Genomic DNA, 26,013 nt, shown 5'->3' with positions numbered 1-26,013 from the left:
ATTAACCATCTGGTCTAAACTAGGACCAAAATTCAATTCCCAGCAGCCAACACCTGGTAAGTCATGGCAAACCAAAACAAAGAAAAAAGGGAAATAATAGCCAAGAGAACATGACATAGTAAAGAATGAATCATAATTTCATTGTCAAACAAATGAGATAGTATCTCTGCAGCAGACTCTTTTCTTTCCTGTTCTCCTTTCGAGTAATCTCCAAAAGACATAGATCCTCTCTACTAGCTTTCTTAAGACTCAAGACCACATATTTTCTTATATGGGTAAAAAAAAATACAAAAACCAAAAAGGAAGGAAAATGAAGGTAAAAAGAACCAAGCAAACAATAGGAAGTCTTTTGAGTTGCAGAGAAGCTGCAAAGGACAAGCAGATTATTGATTACTGGTGATCATGCAATTCTACTCTTGAGGCTTCTCCCATTTGAGGGGCTTCACCACCTCCCATGTGAAGTCGGAGTCATCTCTTCCAAAGTGACCATAGGCAGCTGTCTTCAAGAACCTACCATTGCCACCCCTCTTGAGATCCAGGTTAATGGAAATCATACCAGGCCTAAAATCAAAGCTTTCCTTCACAATCTTGAGAATCTCCTTATCTGGGATCTTTCCAGTGCCATAAGTGTCAACAAACACTGACAATGGCTCTGGCACACCAATAGCATAAGAGACCTGAACGATGCACCGGCGAGCAAGCCCGTTGGCAACAATGCTCTTGGCTGCCTGCCTAACAATGTAGGCTCCACTCCTGTCAACCTTGGTTGGATCCTTCCCAGAGAAGGCACCGCCACCATGAGCTCCCCAACCACCATAAGTATCAATAATGATTTTGCGGCCAGTGAGACCTGCATCACCATGTGGGCCACCAATAACGAACCTGCCTGATGGGTTAAGATGGAAGATGGTCTTCTCATCAAGGTACTTCTCGGGGATTACAGGCTTAATAACATGCTCTTTGAGGTCAGCAGCAATCTCATCATTAGTTACAGTTTCATCATGTTGTGTAGAGATGAGAACAGTGTGTACACGAACTGGAACCATAGCACCATTGTCATTGTAGTACTCAACAGTGACTTGGGTTTTGCCATCAGGTCTCAACCAAGGGCAGGTTCCGTTCTTGCGGACTTCAGTGAGGCGAGCACCAAGCTTGGTGGCAAGGACATGGCTGAGGGGCATAAACTCAGGAGTTTCATCAGTGGCATAGCCAAACATGTGACCTTGGTCACCAGCACCAATCTCCTCAGGGCGCTTAGTAAGATGGCCGTGGACACCCTGGGCAATGTCAGGGCTCTGCTGCTCAATATTAACTAAGACTTTGCACTTGTCAGCATCAAGACCCACATCATCAGAAACAAATCCAATTGCACGGCATGTGTCACGGACAATCTTCTCGTAGTCTACATTGGCTTTGGTTGTGATCTCACCAAAGACCATGACCATGTTAGTCTTGGTGCAAGTCTCACAGGCAACCTTGCTGTCGGGATCTTGCTCAAGACAGGCATCCAAGATGGCATCTGAAACTTGATCACAGAGCTTGTCGGGATGACCCTCATTCACAGATTCAGAAGTAAATAGGAAGGTCTCCATTCTTGCAACTGCAAAGCACAGAACGACATTAAGAAATTCAGCAACTTTAACTGATGATGCCTCGAAGAAATGGGATGTGCAAACTATCTCATAAAACATAATAAGGCAAGCATCTCAATTATGCAAAATAAGATCCGAACTCAAGAATCAGAATTATGGAAACAACTCCTCATAACTTAACAAAGTATTAAATAATAAGATCTAGTGATACAAAAGGATTATGTGAAGCTATACCTTGACTAGCATAAGTATCCATCTTTTTGCATCAAGACACGAGTAAACAAGCAAGAGTAATACTAGATCTATCAACTTCGATTCCAAAATCATAACAGAAACTGAAGCAATTTGGGTCTTTGAAGCACTGGAACTTCATTTTTAACATAGGCTAATTTATCTAAAATCCTGAAAGCGAATTGTTTATTAGAAACACTGAAACTTCATTTTTATTTGTCATTAATAGAAAAAATAAACAAAACATGGATCCAATCGGCCACCCAAAACCCATGCAAATAACAGCTAAGAGATCCGCTCAATGTTAAAGGAAATGATTTATACAGTTGCACTAAAGAACAAAAAGATACTATATGCAGACAAACCACCAAAAAAAAAAAAAAGAACAGAGATTTAGTATCAGAAATCATTATAAAAGAAAAAAACCCCTTGTCCTAAATCCTCAGATCTACTGAGAAAAAACATATAAAAGCATAAAAGTTTCAACCTTCAAAATTGTGCTCTGAATTAGCAAAAAGCTCGAGTCTTTAACAAAAGAAAAACTAAGAAAACGAACTAAGAAGAGAATAAAAGCAAAGAAATGCACCTGGAAATGAAAACTCACGAAAGAGCAGAACTGGGTGTTTGATTCAAAGGCGAAAGATCTGACCTTTCAACGAGTTCTCTAGCTACTAAAGAACTCTTGGCGACTCTTACAGGCAGCTCTGAACTCCTTATTTATAGACAAAGTATCCTCTCCTCTAATCATTTCTTTTCTATTTTTCTGTTTTGCTTATTATTTTATTATTTTATCATACTATTGCGTGTTGGCTGGGCCCACGTATGAAGATTAGCGATGTTAATAGTAAAGATCCGAATCGTTGGATGTGAAAAGTTGATGGTGGTGATTAATTAGAGTCGGTGGTGGAAAACGACGGGGAATCAGCCACCGGAACAGCCGGTAGATATTGGATTTTCACCAAACCCAAACCTGCATCATTCACCAACCCCAGATGTTGCCTTTTCGGATTGTTAATCTAATTCATACTGAGTATGGCTCTGACCCACTCGCAATTGCATTTTGGCCCAAGAGAAAGTTGTTCATTAACCACTAATATTGAAATTATGTGATTCAGCGCTCACAGTTAATAATTAATTTATCCGACTGCCAATTAATTACAATAACAAATGTTTATCCACAATATAACAAAAATGTATTCTATTTTTAAACAAACTACTTTGTTGTTTTCTTAATATTTTTAAATGGGATAAAAATTAATTTAATATTTATAATTAAATTTATATAAAATTAATTCTAATTAAATTAAATTCTAACTTTCATTTATTTGTTGGGTACGTTTATAAAGCTAAAGTAAATCTTGATCTGTCTTTGCCGACACTGATATAATAATAATAAATCACTACACTGCAGTGTGGACTATGTAGATTTGATTTCCAGCCAATAGCTTAGCTTGAAACGCGTAGAAAGAAGATAGCAGATCCATCTTCCTTTCATGCCCCACCAATCATAAAATATTCATTCTATGCCCCCCAAATAGAAATCACATGGACTCAATTTTTATTTTTATAAATTTTGAATATTGTATTTCATATCTTACTAATTAATATTTTAAAAACTAATAAAAATTAAATATTTAATAATTCTAAATAATTGTATTTTTTATATACACACAACTAAATTATATTATAAAAAATGCAAAAAAATTAAAAAATAGAGGGAGAAATTAGACATTAAAGATAAAAATACATACTTTTTTTTTAATTTAATGGAGAAATTACAGAGTTTTTATAAGAAAATGATAGATAGTATATGAAATCTCTAATGCATTAAATACCATTAAAAAAAAACTAAAGAAGCAAACTTTTATAAATGTTTTAAGAATTAAAAATCAGAAGTATTTCAACATTGCAGAATCCTTTTTATGTAAATTTATATTAAAAAGAAATAAAATAAAACTATATAAAGCCTTCCAACTATATTGGATATTAGTTTATTATTTTATTCGTTTTACAGTAACATAAGATGAAAATATTTTAAAAAATGTAGAAACGATTATTTTTGAATAATTTTATTATTAGTTATTATTTTAATTTAATTAATAATTAATAAGTAGTTAGGGAGTGATAGAGTTTATTATATTAAAGAAAGCTAAGATTTCTTATTCTTAATTAAAAAACAGTTTTTTTTTTTTTCTTCAAAAATATAGTGGATATTGGATGAGGAAAAACAAAGAAGTGAGAAGTATAATTGGGGGCACATAATCAACCCAATCATAGAGTTGTTTAAGAGCCTTGCATGATGAACCCTTATCATCACCCACCACCTCTTACCATATCCTCATCTCTAATATCTTCAATTAGGTCCAAGAATAAGGATAAATATAACATAAAAAGGGAATTCTTTTTTCTTCTTTTAATTAATTAGATTTCAATTGATATCATTTGCAACTAATTTTCTAAATTAATCTTATTGGCAAATAGAAGATTTTAGGATCACTCAATTAATAAATGAAGGACAATAAATTAATACTTATTCTTCACATAATTACTTCTTGAATTATCAGTCTTCCAGTTAGAAAATTTTAAAATAGAAGACTGTAGACTACCACTTTCGTACCACTCCTGCAAAGCAATAAGTAAAACACAAAATCTTTTTACAAAACAAAATTACTATTAGTCTATGAGGAGTATGCCAATGAGATTTTAATTATTAGATATCATATTAGTAAAATGACTTTTCCTGTAAAAAAGAAAAAATTTGTATGAGCAAAACCCTAATCAATGTCACGAATGAAGACGCATAAAATCGACATAAGCATTCAGCTTGCCCTATCACGTATATCTTTCTCCTTGTTTTTTTGTAACCCTAATCTCTTATATACATAAAAATTATAAAAGAAATTGCCAACAAAGAAATTAAATAAATCCCAAGAGAAACAACAAAACTTAATCAACAAATAGATTTGGGAATAAAGAAAAGAAAAGAAATCAGTATTTTTTAACATTGCAATTATTGGCCCTAGCATTAAAAGGTACTCCTAACGTTAATTTTTGTAGAAAAGAATAAAGTAACAAAATAAAGTATAAACTTGAATGAAAATCCCAATTAAACAAATTGCTAGATTATTACTTCTTGTTCTCTATCAGACGCTGTGCAAGTATCATAAATCCCTTTCAAAGCTGTGCATCTCTCTTTATTATATAAGGAGGAAAAGCTACCAAAAATGAAATATTGTATGCAGGAAAGAGGGCACGCATTCTTATAAAATGTTTTGACATTGTAAGCTAGAAACCATTTTTCAGAAAGATGCTGCAATCATGTTTCACACTTCCATCGGCACTCTGCGCTTTTATCACCTTTTACACTCTCTTTGGGTCATCACTACAAGTCTGCGGCCTCCCCCATTTCGCCAAACTCCATGGACTGGTAGTATTTCAGGCAGGTGCTTCTTCCGGTATGTTTTTCCCTCATTCTCATCAACACCCATATCAAGACTGCTGTTCTCTGGAAGTGCAGTAGCTGAAGCTTCACCAAGGCGATTCTTAAGGAACTTCGACCCTTTTTTTCGAGGTTTATTGCCTCCTCCTTCTGGTCCCACATTCTGTATTGAGCCACCGTTAGCTGATTGAGCATCATTCACGTTCCTTGGCTCCCTTGATAAATTTAAGTTAGCTTGTTCATCAACCGCAATCTTTGATTTGCCTTTTGCAGAATGAGACATATCTTCTGATAAGACCCCCTCTTGCACATGATTTATCTGCAATTTCATTATCCCACTACTAAGACTTCCTGCCAGGGCATTTTCTGAGCAACAGACTCCACTATCTTCCCACTTCTCTTTACCCTTCTTTGTGCTTTTCTTACTTTTGGGCTGACCATTATCCATGCTCAAGCCATTTTCACTAGAACCATTCCTTCTTGTATTATATTGATGAATCTCAATAAGCTCTCTTTGCTTCTGAGCATTGGGACAAAGTACAGCTAGCTCAAAAACCAGATGTGCTAGACCAAATTGGTGAACATAAACAAGATATTCTGCAGTGTCAATTAAATCCTGGCGATACTCCACAGATATCACTTTAAATGCAGCAAATTTGTCCTCATCAAAATCTAATGCGGCAAGGATTTTTTCCACTAAAACCTTACTAGCAGATTGAACATCTTCAACTTTCAACGGCGGATATTTACTTATGGTTGCCTTGTCAATTTGAGAGTCAGAAATTATTTTGTCAATAGTCTCTCTTTTGACAAGGTTTGGAACTGAAGAAGAGTGGCCGACCTTTCTGGTGCTACTTGAAGTCCTTGAAGAACTTGCTAGATTAACAGATGAAACAAGGTCATTAGCCTTTGACGATCTAGATTGAATGGAGCTCGCATGACTAGATGGTGGATTATCATTAGTTAACAGCTTATTCTGTGAAACATTTGGAGAACTAGATGATGATAAAGGGCCAGAATCATACACAGGCCTTGACTGATAGGAAATGCTAGCTGATGTGTTAGGATGATTACTTGCTGCTGGCAAAGCTCGAGAAGAACAGAGAACTTTTACAGCATTACGGTGACGCAGGCGAGCAGCCATTGTGTTTGCATTTGACCCAAAAACATTTCTCGATCTTCTTCTACTGCTGCTCGGGGCCATGGGAAGTGGGGGAAAGGAAGATTCTTCCAGCAGAGTGCTTGCAGACTTTTGCCCCAAAACTTGACCCTGTCCTGAAGATGGGCTGGAATTTGTAGTGGCTAACAACTCAAAAGGGTCAGTAGACTCCATGTTACTTGTTTCTCTGCGACTTGAGATTGTTTGGGTGTTCGAAGAAATATCGTAAAACCTGACAGCATTAAATGTCTCAACACTATCTTGAATGGCCATTGAAAGTTGAATGTCTGATGAGTTAAACCGCTTTCCATGACCCCTACCCCGCCGATCTTGTTCAACACTTCGTTGATACCGGAAGCTTGTTGGTATCTGGTTATAGGAAAAGAGAGTAGTCCATTACTATATCCATAGTAATTAAGAGTCCGCATGCAGTGGATATGAAGAACCCCAAAATATCTATCCACCATTGAAAGCAAATCTATACACACCTGTAGGACAGCATTTCGCTTGGACCGAGACATGCAGCCTCTGTGTTCCATGGTGTCATGCCTCTACAAATATTAGTACATAAGAAGTCTAAATCATATAGTATATTCCAGTAAAAAGAAAAGAAGAAAAAATTTAAAATATGATTAGCAAAAGGAAAATGCACATCGTACAAAGTGTTCTAAATAACACCTTCATTTCAGATTCAGTTGCAAAAACAATGAACTTTTTTTCCAGGCAGGCTGCATCTTCACATAAGAAATGTTCTTGACGAAAATGGATCTGAGATGAAAACTTGTGTCAATAAAACAAGAAAAGGAATCATGAAGGCAAAAGACAACGATCTAAAGTAAAACTAAATACAACCGACCTCCAAGTCATAATAATCATTATAGTACTCATATTGTCCTGGATGCCGCCTACATTCAACAGGACAAATGAATGCATGCATGTGATGATCAAAAGAAAGAAAAACATATAAATCATATTTCTAAGAAAAAGGCGAAAGAAGAAGGTGGGGATAACCTTTGGCATATATGGCAAGTAAAATGCTCAGTGGACATATGCAAATAAAGCTCATTATCCCCATAGACCGGATTCTGGCAGAATTCACACGTAGGATGGCCCACAAATCCACCTCTTTCACTTTCACTGCCATCTATCACCGTGTCACCAGTCTTCACATGTTGATTCAATTCTGCTCTATTATACAACTTTTGCTCACTTATAAAAATCTAGGTCGATTTCAGTAAAGTCGGAGAACAGAAGTAGTTTGTTATGAACAGAAGATGGGCAAAAAAATCTTGAAACAAAAAGCTGTTCTGAACGTCATACTGCAACTCTTTGCTAAGGATAAAAGTAGTTAGTTACCAAAAAAAACAGCCAAGTACATGTATCTCACCTTCCTGCCCTCCAAACACAAACTGCACATAAACAGCCTATGCTGGTGGAATAGATGGATCTTCAGCTGCTCAATGCTATTAAAATCTCCCGTTCCTTTTGGTCCTCCATTCCTTTGTTCATTCTTTCTATCACAAATATTGCAAGATAGCTTGCACATGGCCTTTAACATCTTGTAGTGGTCCATATCATCAAAAAATGCCTGTGCATCTTCATGAAACCAGTACTGCCCAACTTGGCCTTCAATTGGATTGGCTGGGAAAGTAGAGAAGTCATTTATCATACATGTATAGTCTCCCAGAGCCTAGAAAAGAAAAAGGGGGAGTCCAGAATGCAAAAAAAATTATATTCTTCCGAAAATAAGCAGTGCAACATTTATAAACACAAAAATCATACATGTTAAAACACACATTATAACTGAGATTGAAATAAAAATGCATTGCCTAACCTTGGTGACAAAGATGATACTAGATTCAGATTTGCAGATGCAACAACATCGATCATTGCAAATGAAACGGAGACGAATAATGCAATTTGAACAGACCTCCCGATGGCCACATGCTCCATACGCAACCCACTCAAGTGCCTCAGCACAAACAGCACAACTATCATCCATCGACTCTTTCTCTTTCTCGCCCTTCTAAAAATAGTGAAATTATCAACGAACAGACAACAATAGAAAAGCATTATGAATAGCAAATATATATATAAAAAAAAAATTAAGAAAAAAAAAACAAATTTAGAAAAAATTCATTAAAGCTCCTAGTTACATAGTCAGTCTGTGATTCACATAAATGTCATGCATTAGCCAAATTTTTGGAACCAGGAAAAGCAAATATGAGATTTGAGCTTCTATCTATAAACAAATAATAGGAAGCAGTAAGTTCAAATTAACACAAAAAGAAAAAAAGAATCATTTAAGCGCAACGCTCAAGACTTTAACTTTCTGATATCTTGTGGACAGAATTTAGTAAGCGGTCAATGTTCAATTGTAAATTTAGAAGAAAAAAATGATTTGATCATAAAACAGTTGATTAAAATTGGATCAAATTTACCTGAAAGAGGGACTTAGTTTTGACTATGAGACGAATCGCAGATCTGTTTGTAAGAGCAATTAATTAAAACTGTAGATTAGGGTTTGCTACAGAAATGAAACCGTAATGCGATAGTTTGATACTTTTAATAATTTGCGAAAAGTTGCTTTTACTATTTGTTTTCTTTTAATTTGTGATATAATGTCATAACTAATAAATTAAATTAATAGCGAACGAGGAAACGATGCGTTTTTGTCTTTTGTCTTTTTTCGAAACAAAAAAATACGCAACTCAACCCCAGTGCCTGCGTAACTTTCTCGGGAACCAAACAAATTATTGCGAAGTGGGACTGGTGATAAATTACCTGTTAATTTAATTAAAGCTTAATCACGTAGAAAAAGACAATAAATATAGTGGCTGGATAAAATATTATTAAATGCTGGTTACTTTATTTAAAAATAAAGTTATTTTATTTTATTTTAAATATATTTTTTTATTATTTAAATTTATATAAATATAATATTAAATTTTTTTTATAACTTTAATTTTACTAAACCACTGGATATATAATATTATAAAAATATAATCATTTTTTTAAATTTAATAATTTATGAAAAATTAATAATTTTATGAAAGATGTTAATTTTTTAATTGTAAATTTTTTATTAAACTACAAAAAATAATAATTTTTATATTTTTATAAATTATAATAATTTTTTATAAATCTTTCTATTTGTAACAAATAAATAACATATTACGAAAAATATAATTATTTAAATAAGATTTAATGATTTATAAAAAATTAATATATTTTTAAATTATTTTTATAATTGTAAAATTTACTGCTAAATTATAAAAAATAATAATTTTTTATATTTTATCAAAGATTATAATAAATAGTATTTACCCGTGTATTCTGCGGTTGTTATTATTATTTCGATCATAAAATTAAGTAGATAGATTCAATTTAATAAAAATATTTAATATTTTATAAAATAATAGTAACTAACTATTTTTAAATAATTTTAATTTTTAAAATTTTATTAATATATAATAATACAAAAATTATTGTAAATTATTTATCAATTAATTTTAGTATTATATAAATTAGTATTATCAATATAATTAATATTACTATTTTTTCAAAATTAAAAATTTATTATATAATTAAAAATTATTATATTATTTAATATAATATCAAAAGTATTATTTAGGATGTTATTTTTTAAAATTAAAATCATTAATTAAAAAATTAATTAATTTATTAATATAATATTAAAATATAATAAAAATATTATATTTTTAGAATAAAATTTATATATTTATATTATTAGAAAATTATTTATTAATTAATATAATTAATATGTTATTTTTAAAATTAAAATTGTGCTTAATTAAAAGTATAACTTAAAAATCAATAAATTAATAAAAATTATAAAGTTAAATATAAATTTAAATTTTATGTATTTAAGATAAAATATATAATAAAGTAAAAAATTTAAATTTTAAATTTTTATATATATATATATATATAGTTATGGCAGTCTTAAATAATAATCTTCCAACAAGGCTGCAGTGCATTAAAAGATAAAACACACCAAACCATTATGCTAATTTGAAATGTAGATAACGAATAACTAAAAAGACATGGCACAGCACAGGTCAATTACTAAGTTAGACATAACACTGAAAGTGTGAAAAGCTAATCGAGATCCTATATTCTTACAGAGCAAATGCATAATGAATATGCAATTGGCACTGAAAGATCAGATGGTTAACTAAGAAACATAAACCCGTAACCAAGAAACATAAGACATGAAATTAGACTTGCAAAAATAACTACCCCAAAAGAACAGATAGCCCATAGATCATCCCCAGTGCAGCTAGCCATTGCCTGATCTACCTTCACGGTGGTGAGCCAATAGCACCGCCTGGAAGAGTGGGCTGCTGAGGTTGCACCCTCACACAACCAACCCCAGGAAATGAGCAAAACCCAGATGGTCCAAATGCAATGGTAGGACCAAATGGAGTTGGAATGACTGCACCAGTTCCACCAAAGCCTCCAAAGTAGTTTTGTGGTTGGTCAACTTTCTCATGACTCTGCTTGAGTCTCCTTCCTCCTTCAACATTACAAGCAAGAACCACCAGAAATAGGGTCAGGATCACAAGCAGCTTAGTTGCAGCTCTCTCCATAACAGCAGCACTTTCCTCAATGTACCTTGCACTCCTTATCTATTTCTCCTTCTAGCTTTGCTTTCTTTTTACTTGCAATATGAATCTAAGACCATCCATCCCCACCCTTCTTATATATAGTAAGTATAACCAACTGGTTTTCTATAAATTCAATATATTGTAATCTTCTGTACTATAGGTCTTGCAGAGTGCAGTACAGAGTAGTTCTGCTTTAAAATTTATCAGTGACAAGACATTGTTTAGTCTGCTCCTGTAAAAAAAAAAAAAAAAAACAAAAGAAGATATCAACTCATATCGTGTACATAGACTTAAATGTCCTTGACAATAGAGGGTGGTTTAATTTGAATATGAGGACAATGTGGTCTTTCGGGGTTCAAATGTGCACCCCATTTCTCAAAAGCAGGAGCTGTTTCAGCTCGAAATAAAGTTATGAAGACATGAAGACTGAATTTATAGTGTTGTACCTAACATGAATTCAAAATGCTAGTCATGAATTTTGTTTCCTTTTGTTGCACCTGCAATCTTCATCTACCATCTGATACACTTGTATATGTTACAGTAATTTATAATAACCTACCCACTGCTTACCAACAAGCACAATGGGTTCGAAAGCGAAGTACCATTTAGCTATAATTTTCAGTCATTTAATTTGTTTAACATGAAAATATATAGGATTCATTTGATATATTCTAATTTTGTGTAATTAATGAATTATAGATTTTATTTTACTTATATACTTCTTCTCTTCTCTTCTTTTTTTTTTTTTTTTTTTTTCTATTGGCAAGCCTTTGATTTGAATTATCAAATAGGGATTAGGACGGATATATTATTTACTTTTTCTCGAGTGTCAGCAATTGAGTCGTTGTAGTATAGTGGTAAGTATTCCCGCCTGTCACGCGGGTGACCCGGGTTCGATCCCCGGCAACGGCGTCCTTTTGTTTAATAATGACAATTTTCTTTTATTATTCATCAGAAATTACAAATAATGAGATCTTCCAACCATCAGATTCATAATGACAACGATTGGTACTAACTTTGTAAATAATTATTTTAAAATTATTTATTATTTAAAAATAACTTTGATTTTACATTATTTTCCTCGTGAGAATATCTGGTCCCGTAGCTCAGTTGGTTAGAGCGTTGGTCTTATGAGCCGAAGGTCGCGGGTTCGAGCCCCGCCGGGACCAGTTCTCTTTCTGTTTTTTATTAGTTTTCAAGGTTTTCAAGAAGATACCACAATGAGCCATATATGCATACATTAAAATAAGCAAGCACGGAGTCCTTTTTTTTTTTTTAAGTTTTTCAAGAAGATATCACAGTAAGCCATATGCATACGTTAAAATAAGCATGCCGGGAGAGAACACAAAGGGCATTGACATAGAAATGTAGCTTCTCAAATGATATTAGCACTCTCCTGATCTGCAGTGGCTATGGTGCAAATATAGCCACCCACTAAAATCCTGCATGCATGGAGAGAAACCAACATAGCCTTGACAATAGAAGTGGTTATGCATATACATACATGCACACATAAAAAAATGCGCACCCATGGAGAGAAATAAGCCCTTGGGCTTTGATACTGAGATGAGTTGCCTTTTCTTTTTTCGAATGATATTAGCGCTCTTTCTTCTCATAGATCAATGCACATACAGCAAGCACAGCAGGACATGTTCCACAGTCAAGTATAAGTCGTGCGATGCTTAAATGACAAAATTGTTTTATGGGACAAAGTAAATTGGTGGTATGTATAAAGCAATTCAATCAAACTTTTCCATTAAGAAAGAAAAGAAGGAAAAAAAAAAAATCTCAATCTGGTTCATGCCTTCTGCACAGAAAGTATTGTCTCAACAAAAGATGATCTTCTCAACACACACATTTTGCCCCAAATTATTTTCCTTGTACAGATTGATAAAGGAGAAAATGGGCTATGAAACTATGCCGCAGACATGATGCAATCAATGGCCTGCTTGCAGATGCCAGTCATGGTGGCTTCAGGCCCATAAACCTGAAAAGAAAAAGGAAATTCACTCGGTTAAACTACAACTACTAATGATTTCCAGATGTGAATTTCTAACGGGAAAATGAAAACGAAAAGTATTTCTCTTCTAATCAGAATCCTTAGGGATGGCACATTGGATTCCTTCTATTTATTGTCTCCAAAAATAGAGTGAAACTGATGGTTGAAAATTCTGTATAAAACAACTGAAAAAAAGACAGACACAAAGATCCCAATTTTATAGAACAAGTAAGAGTTTTGCATTTCCGTTCATGTGGCGGAAAGGGTCAACAGGGCCAAGGAAAAGAGCAGACTATTATTTCATACCTCAAGTGGCACTCCCACCTCTTCTCCCAGAGTCCGCATCTTTGCCAAACCAGTCTGGTAGTTTGGACCCCCTCTTCGAACATAGATGTGCATTCTTGCTGCTTTTAACTTGGATTCCTGTTGGGAGGAGAGAAAGCATAGCTAAGTGTAGAAAAAGACAAATTAACCAATCGAATTGCTGTTTCGAGTCGATTCAAGCAGAAAGTACCTTTTCTCTGAGGGCTCGTATGATACCATTGAAAGTAGCTGCAACATCTGTGAAGTTAGCAATGCCACCTCCAATTAGAAGGGCTCTCTTTCGACCATCAGGATCAGCAGTGGCGCACTGCAATCATTTAAGGTACATTTTTTTTTTAATAATTTGGGGGTCAATTAATTTGCAACCAGAAGTAGAGAAAAGGACAAGTTCATTCTCTCTTACATCAATTACAACTCTTGCATATTGTAAAACTTCCTCCTCATTAGGAGCTCCACTATACTCTGCATAGTTGCCAAGCTCTGATGCATAACCCAAATCTCCAACCTAGTTAAATGGAAAAGAAAATGTCATGCAAGTAAAACAACAGAATAGATTACAGGCCCTACATAACCATTGATAAAATTCTAAAGATGCGATATTAAACACTTACAGTGTCGGCATAAATTACGCTGGCACCACCTCCAGCTACCATTGTCCAGATACGCCCTTTTGGGTTCAAAACAGTGAATTTCAAAGATGCACTTGTCTGTAAACACAGAAATATGATTATTTAGTCTGATTTATGGTACACAGAGGCAATGAAGAGGACACATGGCTAAAAAGTAATGATCAGGACATTTTTGGAATTACCTTTTCATCCAGCGAATGAATGAAGCTTTCAGTAGGACTCAGAACTCTTCCAAAGGGAAGAGGAAACTCTATGTTACCCCACCTGACGCAGAAAAATTGATGAGATAAACCACATGAAGTAACATTTTCAAACTAAAGAATTTCAGCGTTAACAGATTTCTTTGTGAAGAACAAATATATACTTCTTAAAGTTCTTAAAAGCAGCAGTGTCATCCAATTCGCCTCTCATATCTAGTGGATATGGCTCTCCATTAACCAGGGTAAAAGGATTCATCTCTATAAAACTGAAATCTAGATCTGTGAAGAATAATAGAAGCAGTTAGAAGTGATTACTGCCAACATGAAATAGAAATTGCCATAAGCAATGAACAAAAGGATCTCATTTTTTCTCAAGAAGGAAACAGCACGCACTAAATCATTTTGGAACTTCACAGTTCTGGTCTTCATTTCACATAATATGTCCAAAAAAGGAAATCTAAATCTTTTTCACAAGTTAAGTAATTCCCTATGTTAAATGAGTAGGCAAGGAGACTATTATGAAACCTTAAACCACACATACCTTGAAAGACAGCAAAGACTCCCATTATGAAGGCACCAATTTTACCTCGAATCTGCAGAAATATAGAACTACCCATTTGCATAAAAAATAATAAACCGACAGAGAGATATGAAGAAAGAAAAACGATTACAAGAATTATCAATTGTAAGAAGTTTGAAATATATCAAAGAGGCAGTAGCATGAAACAGCATTGAGCATGCTGCATAATTTGATGCCACAAGTCATAGCTTGATCAATAAATATCAGTTTTTTATCCATTTATTTACTTTGGTAGGTTGAACATACTAAAATTACCAAAATTCAGATTAACAGTATCAGCAAGTTTCAATGCTCTTCTTCCATCAGGAATATATAATATCCTTTCCATCTTGTTTTAGATATTTATTCTATTTCTACTCTTCTCACACCGATCAGGTGATCCCAACTCCTAAGTAAACATTTCTACAGCTGCTCCCGACAAAAGGGCTGACATCAGGATAACTCTGTGATATAGTGTTTATTATGTATAACACTATAAGAAACACCAATAAGTTCGACAAAATCTAACACGAACAAAAGGCCTTCTTTATGTCCAAAGAATTATTCTTTTCCTTCATTCAGAAAAGAATTATCCAAAGAAACTTCTAATATGAATACCATTTCAGATGCTGATGAAAATAAATAAAAAAATGAATAACTGACACTAACCTCCAGAGGAAGTGTAGCAATCAATGGAGCACATGCCTCCAAGTTCATAGGCTTTTCAGTGGGAAGGAATACAGTCTTAACCTGTATGAATAAAAACGGAACAGTGTCAGCACTTTTGGCTATAAATGGCACTGGTAATAACATAAGAAAACATGTACCAGTAGAGCATAGATATACCTTATCCCAATTCTCTTCAATTTCAATACCTCCACATTCTGAAAAACTAATGGTGCAGCCAAGTCTTTCAGAGACTATTGAGAGGTAAAATTCTTGATCATGTGGAACAAATGGTTCAACAATGAATGTAGTTATTGGTGCCTTACAGCCACTCATTTCAACCTGATGAAAATTGAATCCACATAGAATGAATAATCTAAAATTACTAAAGAAGATAACAAGCGCCTAACTTCCTAATTTTAGTTCTAATCAAGTAATACTAATCACCTCAACTCCAAGCCTTGCTTTCACAAATTCAGCAACTTGAGCTAGATCTAAATTCAAAGCAACCAAACCACTCTTCCCACGTTTCCCAAATAACATATCAGGCTTAACCACCAATCTCGATGAAGAAAGCCATGGTTCTTGATTTGTTAACTCTGTAAAGTCTGTAGACTCAGTCACCTACATAACATAACACACACATACAGCATTATCTATTAATTGAGACCAGAATCCAACTCATTTTCATCACAATTCGACTGAAGAATAAAACTTCCACGCAGGTTTGACCCACCCATTTCTTTAAATCATTCAGACTGATCGTGCATAAAGTATATAGAAATAAAAACCTGAGCAGAGCAGATCTGGATATCAAGACCGGCAAGGCGTTTCAGGTGTTCTTTAAGAAGTCGCTTTGAATCATACTCTCTAATCTTCTTTCTAGCCATTTTTTGTTCTGTTTCAATTCAATTCAAGATCTGTTAAGTAAAAGACACTCTGTTTTTTGTATCTATACTCTGTTTTTAGAGGGAAAGAAAAAGAAAGGACTACTAAAAGACTTAAAATTTAGAGAGAGAGTTAATGTTTTGCTTCAAAGGTACGATTTTTGGAACTTACCAAACGCAACAACAAGAAGAAGATGGAGATTGGAGAGTGGAGTGGAGAAAGAGAGTTGGGTGTTGGTTGGTTAGTGGGCGATTTGGGCAGGGGAGAAGTTGGAGCCAATTTCTAAAATTATAATCACCAAACCAAACTAAGAGTGTGGGCCAATAATATTACAATTTAATTTCACAATTTCCTCAACTACCCCTTCATAAATGGAATATGGGTGTTTGGTTGATGTACAAATCTTTATGATGTGGTGGTTACTTTGGTAAAATTGGAAAGTAGAGTAGTAAAAATAAATACTATTTCCCTATGATGGGTGTCTTGTGGCTATGTTTTCTCATTGAAGTGTGAAATAATCATACACTTATTTACCCATGTGTTGGTGCACTAGATATGCACAGAAAAAATAAAGAGCATTAGAAGAGGAAAATGAAATGAAAAGAAACTAAAATCTTAGTTTTATTTTGGAATTTCATTTGGATGATGAAAAGAAAAGAAATGTAGCATTTGTTCTTCTAAGAATAAGGAAAAAAAGAAAATAGTTTTCTTTCTTTTGTTTTCCTATATTTCCTGTTCAATTCCACCCTATCAAAACAGTGTTGTGATTGACAATTTCCTTTAGCTTTCCTGCCAAAGGAAGTGTTGGAAAACTGCTTTCCAAAATGCATCTCCTCCTTAAATGGTTTAGTTGGATGATATTGGAAGAAACTAATTAAGGACAAAATGGATACTACAAACAGGAAAGTGTGAAGAAGCATTTTGGCATTTCGATTGGCATTGGTGGTTAGGCGACTGAAGAATTCAGTTGAACTAACATGTGCATGGCGTGAAAAGGGAAGATGATGCCTCTACTATCATCTTATCCATCCCATTGTTTACATGGGATTATATTTTCTTTCTTCTGTTATGTTATTTCTCTATTGAACTTAAAGAGGAAATAAAAACTGAAGGAGATAGCACATAGAAGAATAGCATGCAAAAAATAGTCATACAACCACATTTAAAAGAAATACAAAGGTACGAATTTGTAGTTTCTTTTATAGTATTTTGATTTCAATCAGAATTGGAGTCGGCACAGACGATCTTACTGTCCTTCGCCTGCTTGCTTCCGTGATAATCATCGTCTTCATTATCTTTCTTCTCACTGATTATGTATCTGTAAGATGAGACTTTTCTCCATAGAACTGCTAATTGCATAGCAAACTGGACGTTTACCTTTCTTTATCAGAAGAATCTCCATTTGTTTTTGTGGTGAAGTTACCTGTTCCTCCCAAATCTTAAAGCCCAATGAGTCTAATCAATTGCAATCCCTTTCCTAATGAAAACACTGGCGTTCTTTCAGGATAATATTTAATAAACAATGCAATGCAACTTCCCAAGTCTAAAATATATTGATGCAAAATTTCAATATGTAGGTCACCAATATGCATTGAAATGTAAGTTCTGATGGTGTTCCTATATTTATTATGGTTGTCTGAGATAACTTCTGAATATTCCACAGCTAATCTATTCAATCCTTTATTATCAAATACATAGCCACAGATTCAAAAATCATGCAGATAAGGATGGTATTAATTAACTATCAAATACCAGCTTTCTCAAATCTTCTGTGCTCAGGGAAATCAAACAGAACAATGTTATCACAGTGTAAAAAGGACCCCAGTAAGCTATGGTAGGAATAAAGGTGCTAAATATGGCAGACCTGAACAGTATATGACAAGAGGTATAGTCTTGACTCCAAGCTTGGCAACAAAGAGGGTACATTCTGCAGTTCATTAAAGATTCTTACAATACCATAGGCAACTCATTAGAAAAGCCATGTATTTGTGAGGAGTAAATCAAAATTTCAGTTCAGAAGCAAAGTAGAAATGAAAAGTCAAGCACAGAATTCTGCGCCCAGCTTGATGAACTTGGTATCAAGATGCCTTGATGCAAGAGCCTTCAAATGCTTATCCATTATCCACAAATAACCAATCAACATATCATTAAATGTGAGACCGTGACCCAAAAAAGTTACATAAAATAAAACAAGTTCATACAAATGAATATGTACGAGTGTGCCTCTGACACAGAGAACTTGAAGTGAAAGCCTTACTTGCATGATAGAACTCTCTGTGGTAGAAATGGCAAATCATGTGCTCACTGCCGGTGACTTCACCCAAGAGCTGCATGCAATAAATCATACAATTTTTAAACTAATTACCTTAAGAGCTGCAATCATGTCCGCCTGCAGTTTATCCAGTTCAAAATCCTTCACATGAAATGCAATAAACCTCCACAATTAAAAAAACATAAGAGATGATTGCATGCAAAGCAATGCAGAAATGATGCAGGCACACCATTAAATCTTTCATCCATCAACTCATCAAGGTCAACCTCTTAGTTGATAGAACTTGCTGCCAGTGTGTCTTCTCTTGAGTGAGAAATTCCTGCAAAATCAACATGCACATTCATAATGGACTATATAGTACAGGATGTAACTTAAACAACCTAGTTCTATATTTTTATTTGGGTCTATAGTCTAATACACACAAATCCCAAGTTCAAAATAGACATAAAGTTTCTAAAACAGACACAAAAGGAAACTCAGGAAAAAGAAAAACATTAGCATTTTTTTTTTTTTTTGCCGGGGGCAGGGTGTTCAATGATATCATAGAGGTGACTAACAACAGCTGGAGTTGGTAGATGGTGGATGGAGAGACTTGAAATTCGAAACCTTCTCCAATCTTCACAAGGGAAAATACCAACCCTTATTGGCATTTAGACCTCTACTTTACCTTACCGAGATTCGCTATATAGATTGTTTCTAAAAGACATGTAGGCAAGTTTTACCCAATGACTAGGATATAAAAGATATCAAGACAACTAAACGAATTTCTGAGGCTAAATATATGCTTTTCTTTTAGCGTCATAAAAACCATGGCGATGAATTTCTTTGACATAGAATTGTTTACCAGGTAATCTACCTAATTAAATTAGGTTATTTAAGATGAATAATTGGTTTAAACAAGAGAGGGACGTCGCAATTTTATTAAACAGCATTTACCTTCTGATGATTGCAAGCAGCAGCTGCTATTACATTGCCAAAGGCTAAACTAGACAAAGTGGATTTAACTGAATTAGGATTCATTTTTCCTTGTATGCAAAAACAAAGAATAGTGTAATTAGATATGCTCATATGACAAACAAAACGAGCAGGTGCATGTGTGATGCATTGATGATACCATAGAATCTGAAGTTTAATGGCATTTAACAGATACTTTGGATTTTAATGCCTCTTATTGGTAGCTTTCTCTCCTTTTTGCAATATCAAGCTTTCAATAGTGCAAGTCTGTATGAGAGAAACATAAGCTACTAATTCATTGTGCATTCTCTATAGCATCTATTTGAAATTCTGCTAACCAGCATCGATCAAATTACCCTAAAAGATATAGAGAATCACATCCTTTCATATAATGGAACTTGGCTGCTTCAATTACAACATCCTCCACCTATCCACTACTATTGTTTCTTTTTTTCTCCAAACCACAACTAAACACACAATCAAATCAATATTTTGGCTATTAAGGTAAAATTGAAAAAGAGTTAACAGTACCAAATATTAAAGAGCGTACCTACACTCTTGGATCTTGTTCCTTGCCTTCATTTCTCTCAAGCGTGGTTCTTCTTTGAGAAGCCAAATAAAATTGTAAGCAAATTATAGAGTCCTAAGTTGGATAGGAGGTATAAGTTAGCAAACAATTGTTATTATCTCATAACAAAATCTGATAATTTCAAAATTCAGAATTTCTTAATTTAATTCAGTAGTTTTCCTGTGTGATTAATAGTGTTTTTCCTATTTGTCAAGCTGTAAAGAAAATTTTGTTAAATATATTATTTGTATAATAAGTTATAATCTATAGTTCTGCTCTCTTCTAAGTTATAAAATTTTCAATCCTGCAAATAATTTTCTTGGTGCCGAATGAATGATTTTGAATGCACTTTGGTGATCTTAATTCAACTTGAAGATTGATTGTTTCAACCATGATTTATACAAATGTTCAACGTGGCAACATGCCTAGATTATGCAGATAACAAGGCAAGGGAAAACACAGAGAATCAAGATAGTTGTACATGGAAAGATTAAGACAAGGAAAACTGAATAGCAATGGAACAAAAATCTATATTTCAACAAGTTACCCACTATTTCACAAGCAATTATGCTTCAACAAATTTGATCAAGATGCAAGCTTTATAGCTATGTAACAAAAATCTTTCCGGCTTTTGCTTTCTCTCTCAATAGAACTCATTTTCAAAAGCTAGCGCAAAGAAAGAGAGTATTCAATCCACTTGCACACACTATAAGTGCCCAGTAACCAAGTAATTGGCATAAATACAACTTCTAATACCTCCTAAAATTTAACGTGACATGCAAACGGGATCGAGTCCAAACCTATCGTCGCAGATAAAAAGCCAGCTCTAATATCATGATAAATAAACTTGGATAGAATTCATTCTCAAAAACTAGCTCGAAGAAAGAAGATGCACAATCCATTTATATACACTATACCGGCCTAGTAACCAAGCATTGTGGAATAAATCCATCTTCTAACAATCTCAACGGAGCTAGATTAGGCAACTATCATATCTAGCGATGCGGCACCTGCTAGTTTACCTTTAAAAGTGCTAATGAAGACAAATGGCTTCATTCACCTTAATTTGGGTCTTTTGGGAAGACTACCCCCAGAATTTCTTCTATCAGGTGCTCGAGGCGGTGGTGCCCGAGATGGTGGTGCTCGAGGCAGTGGTGCCCGAGATAGTGGTGCTCGAGGCGGTGGTGCCCGAGATAGTGGCGCTCGAGCCTTACCAAATGCCTTCATCTTCCTTCTTTTTCTCTCTTCCTCACTATCTGAGTCATCCCCCTTCTCCCTGTCTGCATAGCTTGCTTCTCTCTCCAACTCTTCCCACGTCTTCCCCTCATCCTCTTCTGAATCTTCCTCAGAGTCCTCATCCTCATCATCCTCAGACTCCACCAGTGACTCACTGCCGTCATCCTCGTCTTCAGATCCTGAGTCAGATTGCACGTCTGAAGGCACATAGCCATGATCGGAGTCTGCTGAGTTCTCAGAATCTGAGTCACTAACCTCCATGTTTAAAAATTCCCATCCACCATCTTCTATGAATTTTTCAGGATCATCAGTGATAGTTTTCAATATAGGCCGCCAGTTCAGATTTAGTCTGCTCTCATAATACTTGAGGTCAGTTGTGTTAAGCCACTCTTTGATGCTGTCCAGCGATGTGGATGGAATGGAGTCTATCCGAAGGACGTCCCTCTTGAAGTCTTTAAATACAATAGTCATATCAAAGTTCTTCTGTCCAAGACCAATTCTCTCCAGATTAACTATCTCGATCTCACTCAGGGTGATTACGACAACAGGTGTCTCTATCAGTTCAACCAGACAGCTTGATGTAGGGACAATGAAAGCTGAGGCTTTGTGAGGAACCCCATGAAACCCAAGCTCTCTCAAGGGCTGATCAAACTCAAGGTCAAGTCCTCTGAATTGTGGTTGGCCCCAAACATCATTCACCCGGTTCACAAAGTTTTGGAAGTCCATGTTTATTTTATTCTTTCTATCCCTCTCTCGCTGTTCTTCCTCAATCTCATCCGGGTCGTAGGCAGATCTCTTTCCTCCTCCAAGTGTCTGGACTATATCCATCACTTCAATAAAAAATTGAACATCTTTGGTCTTTTTGTTCCCTACCATTATGTGATTATGCAAATGAAAATGCAGAAGAGTGATCATTTCCTTATCCGCTGGCTGGAAGAATGCGTGCTTGATGTTACTGTACATAACATCAATACGTTCATCAGGCCTTGAAGTTGAATAGCGAAGCCCATTTACATGGGCTTCGAGTGAACCAGTCAGCTTTCTTCCACGACCACCAAAAACAGGGCGAATCCATAAATCATACAATTTTATGGGCTTGAACTTGGTAGATGCAAGTTGCAGCTTTTCCTGAGTAACTAATGTTGCCCTCTCAGCTCTCTCAGACTCTCTGGAAGTGACCTGTCGCCGCAGGGTTTTAATCTGCTGTACCACTTCGCTTATGTGTCTAGAGTCCTTGGATCGAAATGAAATTTCCTTCAGATAAATTGAGCCTTGAAACTTAAGAGTGTTTGCATCATGAGGACTGAAAGGGGTTCCAGGAACATTAAATGTTATCCGTATGTAGCATGTTCTATTGCTGTCCTGCTGGCTCGACACACTCTTGACAGTGGCAACATGGAATGGGACCATGCTTCCATGTATTGGTATTAGGATGGCTTCATTCTTCTGGTCAACCTGAATCATCAAATCTCTTGGAGGGGGTAGGTCATTCACATTCTTATATGCAATCAAGTCGCCAATCATCTTAACAGAACCACGATTATCTGAAGCAGAAGAACCCCCACCAGCAAGCCTCCTGGCAGTCTCTTCATTCTTTTGGCGGGCAAGTTCAGCCTGGTGCTGCCTTCGTAGTTCTTCCTTCGACATTTCATGGTTGTCTGACCTGAGTGTTGCCTTCGACAAGGTGGCCTCACCACCTTTAACTTCAACTCTCGCTTTTGAGAGCTCTTCTTCTTCGTCGTCATCCTCGTTGAATGAATAAGCCACATCCTTGAAAGCCTTAGAACTCTTTGAAGTCACTACATCTGGTAGCTTTTCACCAACAATCACTGTATCTGCAAGTAACACTGAAAATTTCTGCGTCTTTGGTTTGTTAGTCTCTGTGTGCAAATTTTGAAAGCCAAGCGACACATTGAAAACCATTCCTGGTCTCAAAATTCTATTGTTCTTGGAGCTAAGACTCAGCCCTGACTCGCGAAACTCAAGGCCAATTCCAGTTCCTGCAGTTTTAGTCAAGTTTGCAGCTAATTCAGGGGCATCCTTCTCAACTACAGAGAGAGCTGCTAGATAAACAGCACTAACTTGGTTCCCAGATTTCAATGCGCTAATTGCTGCCTCCTGGGCTCTAAGCAGGACTTCATATGCCTTGCTCTGCATGGAATTCGCATCAATCAGAAAAGTTCTAGCAACATTTGAGCAGTAGCTATTATAACGGGACCCAATTGCACATATAATAACACTAGTGGAGTCGTAGTAAAGATTATCATCATTGCTTGCAGCACTTGGTTTCAGATCAAACTCTCCCCCACTCTGGAAAATTGGAGGGTAACAAATGTCAATATTCTCTGCCTTCAGCTTCACCTTAATTCTAGCAGGTTCTAGAATTGCCTTCTCTGTCTCATCCATAAATGAAGAATGAGTGATCTTCTTCTCCTCATCAATGACCTTTTCAAGCTTTGGCACCACAAACTGCTTCATCACCGATGAAGTCAAGAATGCTGCTTTCCTCACATATGTAAGTTCAGTGTTGTCCTTAACAGCAAATAAGTCTGAGAACCCATTTGTCACATCACTTAATTCACAATTCCCATTCTTCAACTTTTTATCCCAAATCTCCAAAAGCTTCCCTTCTGGACTTTCTCTTGCTATGTGTCCAATGACAGGAGTTTTGTCACCGCTAGAAGCATGGACAGCATTGAAAATGTTATCCATCAAGCTACTTCCATCATCACTTTTGGTCTTCACATGCATCACAACTTCAACACCAATAGATTCCTTGGCAGGTTTCTTCACAACATCAAGCAAAGAAGCCTTTTTCTGACTACATAAGAAATGCACCTGCTTCTTCATGAAAACCATAATGGTCTCTGGGAACTCATAACCAACCAGCCAGATATTTAGTGCAGTTGACTTCAGGTACCGCAGATCCTCAGAAGGAGGAGGTGTTGCTACAGCAAGAGCATCAGAAGCACCCCAAAGTTCGATGTTGTTTTCACTCCAATGCAAATATAGCATTTTCAACCGTTTAGTAAAATTATCCAGATCAATCAAATAAGGATTGGTGCCTCCTGAAGGCTTGCCATTCGGAGGTCGGACATTAGCATTACGATCAGCCATCCACTGTAGTTCAAATACAGATACCAGTTTCTTGACAGCTTAGCTGATTAAGTATGCTGAACAGCATAAACTGCAATAAAATACAAACACATATCAGTTGGCTTCCCTTTCCCCATATAATAAAGTAGACATCCATTAGCTAAATTAAAATGCTTTAGTTGTTCTTGAATCAACACATTGCAAATCAGGACAACTCACTACAATATAATCTACGAAAGTAGATATAAGCAATGAACTGAGTTGGTTGTCTTTGATCTTAGGATTAAAAAGGAATATAATTACCATTGCGGAGAGAAGTGCACCTATGATAAATGGAAAAATCTCAGCCAACCTCACTTCCCCATCAAGGAATAATGAATCTAAAAATCCCAAATCTATTTCACTTAGCTCCTCCGGTTATAAAGTCGAGATCTTTCGACCCAGCTGCAAAGACCCACAAAAAAAAAAAAAAAAGATCAAGGCTTTAAGTCACATTTGGTGATGGGAATCCTTAATCGAATAAGTGCAAAAAAAAATATATATAATTGAAATCCAAGAATTACCAATCATAGTGAAGCGATCATTCGATCTTGATTCAAGTGTGTGAACTTCTAATCGGGCGAAAGACATGAGAAGAAATAAAAAGATTGGAACTTGATGAGATTTGAGAGGCGAAGGGATCAGAAAATTGACTAGATAACCGGAGACTTTGAATTATTGGTTAAGTTTACAATAAGGACAGCGATTAAAGATGAAGACGAGAATAGCAGAAGCCAATAGCCAAAAAGCCAAAAGAGGCAGCAATCATGAGGAATTGAGTATTTATATGTGAGGGGTCTACCCATATCCCTCCTGTCACTTTTCCCCCGGTTCCATCTCTTCTTATAAAAATTAAAAAACATATCCTAGCTTTATTTTTTTATTTTTTTTATATGATTGATAATTATAATAATTATTAAATAAACAATTCAAAAAAAAATTAGCAATCAAATAAAATTAAAATTTACCTGGGATGCCTAAATTGAGGGTTGGAAAATAACGATAATTATTGAAATTAGGATTAGTTTGTTATATAATTCAATTATAATATACCAAAAGTTGGAGAGGGATAATACTATCTTTATCATACTCCATAATTAATATCAAATGATTTTTTAGGGCTTAGGACTTTTCTTGAGAAAGAGGCTATAAGAAAAAACAAAAGAATTTCATATTATATATCTAAAATTAAAATACATATATACCCACTATCAAATAAAACATTTTTTTCTTTCTATGTTAAAATATAATAATTACTTATTATAAAAACATAAAAATATTGACCCTTTTAAATATATATTAGTGAATAAATAAAATGCATTATTGAATTCTCAAAATATTATTAATTTTTAAAATTTCTACTTTATTTCATTAATTTTATATATATATATATATATATATATATATATATATATAAGCTCATTAAATTAAAATAACAAATAAAAAATTTAATAGATTATAATTGAAAATTTTAGGAGTTTAACAAATATATTTTACCTACCTAGCAAATGTTCAAAGCTGAGACTCAAAT

At 35.0% G+C, this 26,013-nt stretch overlaps 4 protein-coding genes and 2 non-coding genes across 38 annotated transcripts; 2 read left to right on the top strand and 4 right to left on the bottom strand.

Moving 5' to 3' along the window:
• Nucleotides 1–116: 116 nt before the first annotated feature.
• Nucleotides 117–2,596, bottom strand: LOC8274952 (S-adenosylmethionine synthase 1). The gene is made up of 2 exons (XM_048379964.1): nucleotides 2,410–2,596; nucleotides 117–1,600 (listed from the first exon to the last, which is right to left on the bottom strand). The coding sequence occupies exon 2, from the start codon at nucleotides 1,590–1,592 to the stop codon at nucleotides 411–413; it is 1,182 nt and encodes a 393-aa protein (XP_048235921.1). The 5' UTR covers nucleotides 1,593–1,600; nucleotides 2,410–2,596; the 3' UTR covers nucleotides 117–410.
• A 2,321-nt stretch (nucleotides 2,597–4,917) lies between these two features.
• LOC8274951 (E3 ubiquitin-protein ligase HEL2) lies at nucleotides 4,918–9,020 on the bottom strand. 3 transcript variants are annotated; one of them, XM_002512523.4, is made up of 8 exons: nucleotides 8,863–9,020; nucleotides 8,256–8,447; nucleotides 7,809–8,111; nucleotides 7,433–7,641; nucleotides 7,278–7,326; nucleotides 7,100–7,189; nucleotides 6,910–6,972; nucleotides 4,918–6,790 (listed from the first exon to the last, which is right to left on the bottom strand). In XM_002512523.4, exons 2-8 carry the CDS (start codon nucleotides 8,421–8,423, stop codon nucleotides 5,177–5,179), a joined length of 2,496 nt encoding a protein of 831 aa, XP_002512569.1. In that variant the 5' UTR covers nucleotides 8,424–8,447; nucleotides 8,863–9,020; the 3' UTR covers nucleotides 4,918–5,176. The 3 variants fall into 3 exon arrangements, with proteins under 3 accessions (XP_002512569.1, XP_015570596.1, XP_048225570.1); XM_015715110.3 differs by having other exon boundaries at nucleotides 7,809–8,062; nucleotides 8,256–8,444; nucleotides 8,863–9,016; XM_048369613.1 differs by lacking the exons at nucleotides 7,278–7,326; nucleotides 7,433–7,641.
• Nucleotides 9,021–11,892: 2,872 nt separating this feature from the next.
• Nucleotides 11,893–11,964, top strand: TRNAD-GUC. The gene has a single exon. It is a non-coding gene; the product is annotated as a tRNA-Asp (tRNA).
• Nucleotides 11,965–12,147: 183 nt separating this feature from the next.
• Nucleotides 12,148–12,221, top strand: TRNAI-UAU. The gene has a single exon. It is a non-coding gene; the product is annotated as a tRNA-Ile (tRNA).
• Nucleotides 12,222–12,782: 561 nt separating this feature from the next.
• LOC8274949 (ATP-citrate synthase alpha chain protein 2) lies at nucleotides 12,783–16,625 on the bottom strand. The gene is made up of 13 exons (XM_002512521.4): nucleotides 16,489–16,625; nucleotides 16,221–16,327; nucleotides 15,877–16,053; nucleotides 15,610–15,771; nucleotides 15,433–15,513; nucleotides 14,746–14,797; nucleotides 14,369–14,483; nucleotides 14,187–14,268; nucleotides 13,987–14,082; nucleotides 13,779–13,880; nucleotides 13,566–13,682; nucleotides 13,358–13,474; nucleotides 12,783–13,039 (listed from the first exon to the last, which is right to left on the bottom strand). Exons 2-13 carry the CDS (start codon nucleotides 16,317–16,319, stop codon nucleotides 12,968–12,970), a joined length of 1,272 nt encoding a protein of 423 aa, XP_002512567.1. The 5' UTR covers nucleotides 16,320–16,327; nucleotides 16,489–16,625; the 3' UTR covers nucleotides 12,783–12,967.
• On the bottom strand, nucleotides 16,489–25,256 carry LOC8274947 (FACT complex subunit SPT16). 31 transcript variants are annotated; one of them, XR_007214399.1, is made up of 7 exons: nucleotides 25,007–25,256; nucleotides 24,747–24,887; nucleotides 21,172–24,534; nucleotides 18,856–18,908; nucleotides 18,182–18,644; nucleotides 17,695–17,794; nucleotides 16,489–17,623 (listed from the first exon to the last, which is right to left on the bottom strand). XR_007214399.1 is itself a non-coding variant. In XM_048370053.1 (6 exons), the coding sequence occupies exons 3-4, from the start codon at nucleotides 24,462–24,464 to the stop codon at nucleotides 20,094–20,096; spliced, it is 3,345 nt and encodes a 1,114-aa protein (XP_048226010.1). In that variant the 5' UTR covers nucleotides 24,465–24,534; nucleotides 24,747–24,887; nucleotides 25,007–25,255; the 3' UTR covers nucleotides 16,489–18,908; nucleotides 19,526–19,569. The 31 variants fall into 31 exon arrangements, 10 of the variants coding, with proteins under 10 accessions (XP_048226010.1, XP_048226007.1, XP_048226008.1 ...); XR_007214400.1 differs by having other exon boundaries at nucleotides 18,575–18,644; XR_007214412.1 differs by adding an exon at nucleotides 19,526–20,145 and having other exon boundaries at nucleotides 16,489–17,794; nucleotides 18,575–18,644; nucleotides 25,007–25,255.
• Between the last annotated feature and the right edge of the window lie 757 nt (nucleotides 25,257–26,013).

The sequence above is a fragment of the Ricinus communis genome, chromosome 10, assembly GCF_019578655.1.
Source record: "Ricinus communis isolate WT05 ecotype wild-type chromosome 10, ASM1957865v1, whole genome shotgun sequence".
Classification (NCBI taxonomy): Eukaryota; Viridiplantae; Streptophyta; class Magnoliopsida; order Malpighiales; family Euphorbiaceae; genus Ricinus; species Ricinus communis.
The sequence above is the reverse complement of the archived record's forward strand: the minus strand, read 5'-3'. Positions and strand labels throughout refer to the sequence as shown.